A 10,407-nucleotide genomic window follows, 5' to 3' on the forward strand; every position below is an offset into this window, starting at 1 on the left:
CCAGGCTGACCCTGTCAGAATTTGTATTCCCCTCCAAATTACAAACAGTATCTCACATTCTTGATTTTTTGTTCACAAACACTTCTTATGATGACCCACTACTCTTGAAATTATGGAGCTCATAGCTCTTTATACAGTGGACTTACCAAAAATGTCAGGCTGACCCTGAACAGTTTTCCACACTCTTGATTTTTCTACTTAAAACAGTTCACATCATTAAGACCGATGTTCTCGCTTGCCTGCAAAGAAACATAAACGTGCTTTCTGCACGTTACAACTTTATTTTTATACCAAACTTCCAACATTTCAATAACACTACATAGTTGAAGAAACCAATAATCTATTTTTGGCTAGCAGCCTTCTTTTCCTGGTGAAAAAGTGCCATAAATAAACATGCCGCTCTCCTTCCTATCTAACCACTGTTAAAAAGAAGAATCTGGACATCATGAATCTCCCATTTATCAGTCAGGTTATTGAACAAGCTGGTTTCTTCGACTCTGCAGTGACACCTGTCCTGGCTCAGCTCCAGGTGGTTTCATCAGAAGGTGTTAACAGAAAGGGGCGGGGTCTAATTCAGATGGCTGTCAGAGTCCAGAGGAGCAACTGCTTTAACATCTGGAGGAAAGAGATGATTATTATTATTGATCAGTTCTGAAGTTTAAATCCGGATCATGGATCAGAACAGTGTTGTTCTATGTATCCGCAGTGCGGAGATCCGAACGGCAGGGGGCGCCTCGGGCCACGCTTTCTTTGTGTTCGGTGCTATGACCTGGAGAGGAAGAGGAGGATGAAAATGCAGCGAAAACAAAGAGAACCCTGAAGGTTCTGGTTCTGAACCAGGGAGCAAACCAAGCTGCGGCAAGACTTGAGCAGCTGAACCTCCGAACTCTCCCATGGTAAGTCTACAGCATGACCCGCAAGTTTCTAGCCGAGCCGAACCTGTGCAGCTCCAGCAAAACAACCGGATTCTATAATGTGCAGAAAAATAAACCGAACCTGGTTCGAGGGTACAGAGAACGCAGTGCGGCCCTTAAAACCTCACAGTCCGTCTTGGTTCTGAACCAGATTTGACCTATTCGATTCTGGACCTGACGGGGAATTGGATACAGAATCAGCCTTGTCTGACCTGGTCCGTGCAGAACCATGCAAGAATCAGAATCAGATGTTTATTTGTGGGCTGGATTCTGTTTATGACTTCAGAATCTGTGGACTTGGAACCACTCAGACCAATGGCTTCTGGTTCTGGTCCCAGAAATCTCCTTCGGGCTTTTATTTTGAAGTGTTTCGTCTGTTTCAGTCTGAGGAGGCTGCAGGAACCGAGCTGGGCCCAGAGGAGGAGGAGGAGGAGGAGGAAGAGGGAAGAGAAGAGGTTGCCATGGAAACCCCCAGCGCTCCAGTTTACTGCCTGTGCAGAAAACCAGACATCAACTGCTTCATGATGTAAGAACCTGAGTAGATATTTGAAAGGGGTCTGGATAAAGGGTTCTGTTTGCTCTGAATAACTGGAACCTTCTCCAGTTGCTGTGGATCACCAACCAGTGAAGCAGCAACACCCAGAACTGTTAAAAAACTATTTACCCCCTTACAGATTCCTGCTGTTTTTGCTTTAATGTGAAGAGGACCGGTGCCACTGTGTCCCACGGCAGGAAACCGGGGTTAACGGGTCGCTCACCTAGGGGTTCCCAAACCTTTCAGCCTGTGGCCCGCAAAATAACACTGGACACTCAGGACCCCCTAAAAATACATAGAATTTTTACATTCTATATTTATTTAAAAAATATAGAATGACATAATTTTATGTATTTTGAAATAAATATTTTTTAATAACATTTGATTATTTATTTCATCATATATTATTTAATTATTTAATGGGATATTTCATTTTACATTTATTTATTTCATATTTATTAAAATCTTTTTTTTTTTAAGATATTTTTTCAGCACTAGTGGCCTTTATTTTTATTTATTTATTTGTATTTATTTATTTTGACAGTAGGCAGACAGGAAAGAGGGGTAGAGAGAGAGGGGGAGACATTTGGCAAATGTCTCCGGGTCTGGGACTCGAACCCGGGACAGCTACTTCGAGGACTATAGCCTCCGTATATGGTCGCGCGCTTTAACTTCTACACCATCAGCGCCGCGCCCATATTTATTTAAGTTTGTCCCTTTTTGCCTTCCATACATTCAGCGGTCACATCACGATGATTCTGAACATCATCTGACAACCCCCCACTTGGTGTCTCGTGACCTCCCCAGGGGTTCTGACCCCCACATTAGGAATCCCTCATGTAGGGTAACCGTAGTAGGAGGAGCTGTGTATTATTGCTTTGTTTTACATGGTTCTGATGTGTGTGGCTGTTGTCTTGACCCAGTCTTCTGGGTCTTCCGGGGACTTCCTGGTTAAATAAGGGGGTAATAAAAAGGAGGAGCAGTTCTATGGAAAGCCAGAAGGCAACAAGAGCTCTAGATGTTCTGAAAGAACTGCACCTTATTGGACCTCTAATGATTCAGATCTTCCTGTGTGTGTGTGTGTGTGTGTGTGTGTGTACATCAGAGGCTGTGACAGCTGCACGGAGTGGTTCCACGGTCAGTGTGTCGGTGTCTCAGAGAAAGCAGCCAAAGCCATCAGAGTTTGGTTCTGTCCGTCCTGCAGAGGTCAGTGTTGAGCACCATCGTGTCCAACATCTGTCCCCTGCTGGCAGAAACAGTTGTTACAGCTGAGTGTTGTTTGCAGACAAGGACTCGTCTTTGGAGATCAAATACCGTCAGAAGAAGAACAAAGAGACGGAGCCTGAGAAAGATGACCGAACGGATGGAGACAGAAGCTCCACCCCCCAGCCCAAAATCGATAGGAGGCGGGGTTCTCAGGTAACCGGAAAAAAACCTGGTTATCCTGTAAGTCTTTGGCTCCCCTTGGTGTTGTTAAAATGCAACATGCCTGTACCTGTTGTTGCCTGCAGATCAAACGCTCGGCCCGAATGTGTGGAGAATGCGATGCCTGTCTGAGGACGGAGGACTGCGCTCAATGCGATTTCTGCAAAGACATGAAGAAGTTTGGAGGTCCAAACAAGATTCGGCAGAAATGTCGCCTTCGACAGTGTGAGGTCCGAGCTCGGGTACGTCAGCGGCATCCTGCTTGGCATAGTAACCAGCAGCTGTAGGAGAAAACCAGCCAGAGGTGTTTTTAAAGGAGCTTCAGTCAGTTTATTGACCTTTATGATCCAACTCAGAGGGTCCAGAGAAGGTCCAGAGTTCCTCCTCCCTTCTCTCTGTTTTGCTTCTCTATCACTGTAATTCATCTGGAATTTGGAATCTCATCCCTGGATTTAGTCTGGATTTGAAAAGCTGCTCCTGCATGTCAACAACTATGAATTATAAAACCTCACACAAATGACCTCAAAAGTCTTCTTATGCCAAACCTGACTGCTGTCCAGCTTGTCTCATCAGCCAATCACAGCCCGTTGTGTTAGGCTTTGCTACAGTGATGGGTGGAGCCGAGTCCTCCTCCTGAATGCTCGCTGATAACGCTGTGCTGATTTTTGTCTTTGAGCAGAAGATGCTTCGAGTCCGAGACGAAGAGATGAGTCGGAATGGCAGCAGGGGGCGGGGCCTGTCTGCAAAGGGGGCGGGGCACTTTTCAGACGATGGTGATGAAGAAGAAGAGGAGGAGGAAGAAGGGTTCAGTGAGAGCGAGCTGGAACTATATGAGCAGTACAAAGCCGCTGGATACGGAGACCTGGTGAGTGACCAATCATATGTCAGGGATCCACTTATTGACAAAGTAAGCTCCAGAACAGAACCACACGTCTTTATCAGCTTTTTTAGTTCTGGCTCTGATGCTGCTGCCCCAGAAGATGATTGCAGAAGAGATTGCACTCTCCACAGTAGAAGATCTGCTGCACCATTGTGCTTTGTTGTTAGGGAAGCACCTGACTGTCCTGGTGGGTCCACACCAGAAGCCTGAATAGTCGTGGCATCATCTCCATGTGGTTGCAGATAGGACTGGGTGATGTGACCTAAAAATTATGTCTCTCTATACATGGAGTCTGTCTCGTTATACGGTATACATCGTGATTTTTAAAATGAGGTTCCTAATCATTGTGTTAATGTTCAACCCTGTGATGTAGTGGTGAACCCACAGCTGACCTCTGACATCACACAACGGTAGAAATTACTTTTGACCAGCCAAGTTCCCAGGTTGATGCTGCAGTTTGGCTCCTCAGTGTAAAAACAGTAGATTAACCCTGTGATCAGACGAAGCACGACATGATCACCACTAAAACAACAGAACATGAGACCGCCACCGGAGCTGAGCACCGAGACATCGGACCAGTGCTTAGCAGATGTGAGTTCACATTATGTTAGAGAAAGAACCAGAACAGGTTGATGTTTGTGGTTAAAATAAGTTTGCCAGAATGTGGCGGGAAATTAGATAAACAATCAACATTTAAGGCAAAACGAGTGGTATAACAAATGTTCCGGGTGACATCAGACAGACTAAAACACAGCAGCAGAGATCAGAATAAAAGCTGTTTTATAACGCAGCCCGATAACTCTTTTATTAACCGGATAAACTCTGGACCTGGTTGTCCAACTTTGCTCCTTATTTATAAGCTCATCATGGAGCCACTTCCTGTCCAATTAGACATAAAGGAGCAACTTCCTGTTCTGTGATGTCTCTTTCTGTTGCAGGTGTGGCACAGTGAGGAGGAGGAGGAGGAGGACGCTCAGTCGGACTCTCTGAGGAAGAAGGCGGTAAAGGTGAAGCACGTGAAGAGACGAGACAAGAAGCCGGAGAAAAAGGTTCAGGCGGGTAGAACACATGATCTCTGATGTCAGTGATGAGGTCACTAACACACCTGTGTTCCTGCAGAAGTCCACTTCTGTTCCCAAAGAAGAGGCGAAACCGCGGCGTCACAAAGTGAAACAGCGCCATAGGGAGAAAGTGCGACACAGCGAGCGAGCAGGGGAGGGCGGGACCAAAGAGATGGGCAGCGCTCTGAGGCAGTGTCTGGGTCCGGGCTGCGTTGAACCAGCTAGGAGCATTTCCAAGTACTGCTCTGAAGACTGCGGCATGAAACTGGCCGCCAAGTGAGTAAGAGCTGAACACAAGCGTACCCAGTAATTGGAGATGCCTCTAACTCTGTCTGTGTCTCACAGCCGGATCTATGAAATCCTGCCCCAGAGGATCCAGCAGTGGCAGCAGAGTCCCTGTGTTGCTGAGGAGATGGGGCGGAGACAGCTGGAGCGAATCAGGAAGGAGCAGCAGGCCGCCAGGCTCCGCCTCACGCTGATGGAGAAGCGTTTTCATGAACTAGAAGCCATTATCGGGAACGCCAAGCAGCAGCAGGTCCAACATGATGAGGAGGTTAGAGGCCCAGAGAGCGAGCGATAGCCCAGTCTCCTGCTGGCCTGTCTCTGACCCATCGGTAACCTGTTTCTGTCTGTCTGCAGGTCGCTGAAGGAGATGGTGACGACACAGACCTGCAGATCTTCTGTGTGTCCTGCAGCCACCCCATCAACCCAAAGGTGGCGCTGCGACACATGGAGAGGTGCTACGCTAAGGTGAGTTCCCAGAGACAGGAAGGGAGCTTCTGACCGAGGTCCAAATGTCTCTAAGATTTTATACAGTGTGCAGAAATATTCACACCCTCAGAACTTTCCCACATATTGTCCCGTTCCAACCTCAAATTTCAGTGGATTGTATGTGACAGGCCAACAAAAAGTAGGCATAATAAAGTAGAAGGGTCATGATGTAAGAATTAGAATATTTGTACTAAATAACATTTCTATTTGTATTCAGCCTCCTTTACTCTGATACCCCGAAATAAAATCCAGTGCAGCCCACTGCCTTCAGAAGTTTCCTAATCAGTGACCAGAGTCCAGGTGATTGCGACTGAGTCAGAATCTGACTGCAGATCGTTCTGTTTCTGGCCTCAGAGGTTCTTTAGAGAACATTAGAGAACATCCAGCACCATAAAGACCAAGGACAACAGCAGACAGGTCGGGGAAAAAGTTCTGGTTCAGTTTAAAGCAAGATTAGGTTCTACAACAACATCCAAGCTTTGAACATCTTCCAAAGTTCTGTTCAATCTATCATCTGAACATGGAGAGAGGATGGACCACCTGCAGACCTACCAAGACATGGACGTCCACCTAAACTGACGGGCTGGAGAAGGAGAGGATTAATCAGAGAAGCAGTCAAGAGGCCTATGGTAACTCTGTAGGAGGTGCAGAGATCCACAGCTCAGGTGGGAGATTCTCCCATAGGACAACTATTAGTCATTCACTCCATAAATCTGACCTTCATGGAAGTCCTGCTTGCAGTTTGTCACACGTCATGTAGGAGACACGGCAAACATGTTGAAGACGGACCTCTGGTTAGAGGAAACCATAACTACAGGTAAAAAATTCTATGTGGAGGAAAACCAACACCATGAACACACCATTCCCTCTGTGAAACATGGTGGTGGCAGCATCATGTTGTGGGACAGGGAAGCTGTTCAGAGTTGATGAGAAGATGGATGGAGCTAAATCAAGGACAATCCTGGAAGAAAACCTGTTAGAAGCTGCAGAAGACCTGAGACTAGGGTGAAGGTTCACCTTCCAGCAGGAGAACCATCCTGAACATACAGCCAGAGATACTATGGATGGTTTATATCAAAGCAGATTCATGTGTTAGAAAGGCCTAGTCAAAGTCCAGACCTAGATCCAACTGAGAATCTGTGGTAAGCCTTAAATACTGATGTTTTCAAATGTTCTCCATTCAACATGACTGAACTTGAGATGTTAAAAGCTGTTGGAGATAAACCCCAGAAGTCCTTCAGTAAAGCTGGTTCTATGTCTTGAGCTCAGTCAGATACATCCCACAGGTTCACTATTTAGAACCACACCAAAACAAGAAGCTGGACTTATGTAACTAGGCAGCATAAAATCACAGACATGTTTAGCCGCATGCTGTCATCCAACCGCTGGCTGTCTAGGTGGTGTCCAGAAAACAATGTGGGTTACATTGATAACTGGTGAACATTTTGGGGAAAACCTGGTCTGATCCGGAGAGACGGCATCCATCCCACTTTGGATGGAGCAGCTCTTCTTTCTAGGAATCTGACCGAATTTATTAGTTCTCCAGAACTCTGACAACCCAGGGTTCAGACCAGGAAGCAGGGTTGTAGTTTAACACTCCTCTCTGCAGCTTCTGTACTGCTACCCACCCATTACCCTATTAAGACAGTGTCTCGCCCATGACCAAAATTGAATAGATTAAAAAATAATCTAAATGGAGGAAATCAGGAAAATCTAATAAAAATAAACACAACTCAGACCGAAAAGAAAAATAAAACAATTAAATGTGGCCTACTGAACATAAGATCTCTCTCTTGAAAGACTTTGCTAGTTAGTGACCTGATTTCTGACAATCAGATTGATTTATTTTGCCTCACAGAAACCTGGCTGCAGCAAGAGGATTATGTTACTATAAATGAGTCAACACTAATAATTATTTAAATTTTCACATTCCTCGAATTACTGGGCGAGGAGGAGGAGTAGCAACCATCAATCAGTCTGATTTATTGACTAGTCCCAGACCAATCAATAGCTACAACTCTTTTGAATATTTAATCCTTAGTTTTCCTCATCCAAATTGCAAAGCACTAAAACCTCTTCTGTTTGTTGTTTTGTACCGTCCACCAGGTCCTTACTCTCAATTTTTAGATCAGTTTTCAGACCTTTTATCTGATTTAGTGTTAAATACAGACAAAGTTATTATAGTGGGGGATTTTAACATTCATGTTGACGCTGAAAGTGATAGCCTAAATATAGCATTTAATGCTATCTTAGACTAAATTGGCTTTGATCAAAACATTAACAAACCTACCCACCTTTGTCTTCATTCTCTGGACCTTGTGCTGACATATGGCATTGAGTGTAAAGACATAACAATATTCTCTCATAACCCTGTCCTGTCTGACCATTTCTTAATAACCTTTGAGTTTCATTTAACCGAGTACTCCACACCTGAAAGAAAATTTCATTATACTAGATCATTATCAGGCGATGCTGTAACAACCTTTAAAGAATCTGTTCCACTTTTAATTTCCTCATTACAGAAAAACACAGTGGAGGGCAATAATTCTGTTTCTGCCCCTTCACACATTGATTCTCTTGTTCATAGTGTTTCTTCATCATTGCATGATGCATTAGACAATGCAGCCCCCTTGAAAAAGAAGGTAATTATTCATAGGAGGCTAGCTCCTTGGTTTAATTCAGAGCTGCGTACTTTAAAGCACAATGTTAGAAAATTGGAGAGAAAATGGCGCTCTACACACCTAGAGGATTCCTACTTAATCTGGAAAAATAGCCTACTGTTGTATAAAAAGACACTTCACCAAGCTAGAACAGTTTATTTCTCATCATTAATAGAAGAGAACAAGAATAATCCTAGGTTTCTCTTTAGTACAGTTGCTAAACTTACACAGAGTCATAGCTCTGTTGAGCCATCCATTCCCTTAGCTCTTAGCAGCGATGACTTTATGGGATTCTTCTTAAATAAAATTGATTCTATTAAAAATAAAATCTTTGACATACTCCTGAAGATGATTACTTCATCCTCAGCAAGTGAGACAACATTGGAAATAACTGCAGAACCTGATTTGTGTTTGGACTGTTTTGATCCTGTGGAGCTTCCTGAGTTATCAGAAATATTAGCTTCATCTAAACCTTCAACTTGTATGTTAGACCCAATCCCAACCAAATTATTTAAGGAAGTGTTCCCTCTGATTACCAGCCCCATTTTAGATATGATTAATCTATCTTTAGTAAATGGATCAGAACCACAGGCTTTTAAGGTAGCTGTAATTAAACCTTTACTTAAGAAACCTTCGCTTGATCGAGATGATTTAATAAATTACAGACCTATATCCAATCTTCCATTCTTATCTAAAATTCTTGAGAAAATAGTTGCTAATCAAATGTGTGAACATTTATACAGCAATGACCTGTTTGAAGAGTTTCAGTCAGGTTTCAGAGCTCATCATAGCACTGAAACAGCTCTGCTGAAAGTCACTAATGATATTCTTATGGCCTCAGATAATGGACTTGTGTCTGTTCTGGTTCTGTTAGATCTCAGTGCTGCATTTGATCCAGTCGACCATAATATTCTTTTAGAAAGGCTGGAATATTCTGTAGGGATCAGGGGAACAGCGCTAGGCTGGTTTAAATCTTATCTGTCTGACAGATTCCAGTTTGTTCATGTAAATGATAAATCATCTTTAAACTCCAGGGTTAATTGTGGAGTACCACAGGGTTCAGTACTTGGGCCAATTCTCTTTACTATACTTTAGAAATATCCTGTCCAGGAGTGATGCTGAAAAGCTAGTCCATGCATTTGTTACTTCAAGGCTGGACTATTGTAATTCTTTACTATCAGGATGTCCACAAAATGCAGTTAAAAGCCTTCAGCTGATTCAAAATGCTGCAGCAAGAGTTCTGATGAAAATTAAAAAGAGAGATCATATTTCTCCTATTTTAGCTTCCCTTCATTGGCTCCCTGTTAAATCCAGAATAGAATTTAAAATTCTCCTCCTCACATATAAAGCCCTTAATGATCTAGCTCCATCATACATCAGAGATCTGATTGGTCCATATGTTCCTAACAGAGCACTTCGTTCTCAGACTGCAGGTTTACTGGTGGTTCCTAGAGTCTCTAGAAGTAGAATGGGAGGCAGATCCTTTAGTTATCAGGCTCCTCTCCTGTGGAACCAGCTCCCAGTTTTAGTCCGTGAGGCAGACACCCTGTCTACTTTTAAGGCTAGGCTTAAAACTTTCCTTTTTGATAAAGCTTATATGTCCATAAACATTTACTTTTCCTTCCCATAGAAAGTACTCCTGGATCAGTGCTTCTTTGTTCTCTTTGTGTCTCTGCTCTGTTCTCTCAAACCTCCAGTCGGTCGTGGCAGATGGCCGCTCACACTGAGCCTGGTTCTGGTTCTGCTGGAGGTTTCTACCTGTTAAAAGGGAGTTTTTCCTCTCCACTGTCGCTACATGCATGCTCAGTATGAGGGATTGCTGCAAAGTCAACACCAGTGACTGTCCACTGTCTCTACATGCTCATCCAGGAGGAGTGAATGCTGCAAGTCACTGACTGGATGCAATCTGCTGGGTTTCCTTAGATAGAAAAACTTTTTATCCAATTTGAATAAATAACTGAATCTGACTGAACTGTTCAATGGTTACGATTAATAGGAATGTATGAACCTGACTGTTGTGAAGAACCTTGAGACGACATGTGTTGTGAATTGGCGCTATATAAATAAACTGAATTGAATTGAATAGATATCTGTGGGCTGTCCAGATTCACTCCCTGTGTTCCCATAGGAACCATTTTTCTAATGCCAGAATCAGAAAGAT

General features: G+C 43.7%; 1 protein-coding gene across 1 annotated transcript in view; it reads left to right on the forward strand.

Moving 5' to 3' along the window:
* The first annotated feature begins 702 nt into the window (after positions 1-702).
* cxxc1a (CXXC finger protein 1a) overlaps positions 703-10,407 on the forward strand; it is a 28,425-nt gene continuing 18,720 nt past the window's right edge. The window contains exons 1-10 of the mRNA XM_047365909.1: positions 703-896; positions 1,298-1,440; positions 2,555-2,655; positions 2,735-2,868; positions 2,961-3,116; positions 3,554-3,739; positions 4,693-4,803; positions 4,874-5,091; positions 5,161-5,368; positions 5,455-5,565. Of these exons, the coding sequence (XP_047221865.1) occupies positions 894-896; positions 1,298-1,440; positions 2,555-2,655; positions 2,735-2,868; positions 2,961-3,116; positions 3,554-3,739; positions 4,693-4,803; positions 4,874-5,091; positions 5,161-5,368; positions 5,455-5,565 (1,371 nt within the window). The 5' untranslated portion in view covers positions 703-893. The remainder of the gene's footprint in view (positions 897-1,297; positions 1,441-2,554; positions 2,656-2,734; positions 2,869-2,960; positions 3,117-3,553; positions 3,740-4,692; positions 4,804-4,873; positions 5,092-5,160; positions 5,369-5,454; positions 5,566-10,407) is intronic.

This window comes from Girardinichthys multiradiatus, chromosome 1, assembly GCF_021462225.1.
Source record: "Girardinichthys multiradiatus isolate DD_20200921_A chromosome 1, DD_fGirMul_XY1, whole genome shotgun sequence".
Classification (NCBI taxonomy): Eukaryota; Metazoa; Chordata; class Actinopteri; order Cyprinodontiformes; family Goodeidae; genus Girardinichthys; species Girardinichthys multiradiatus.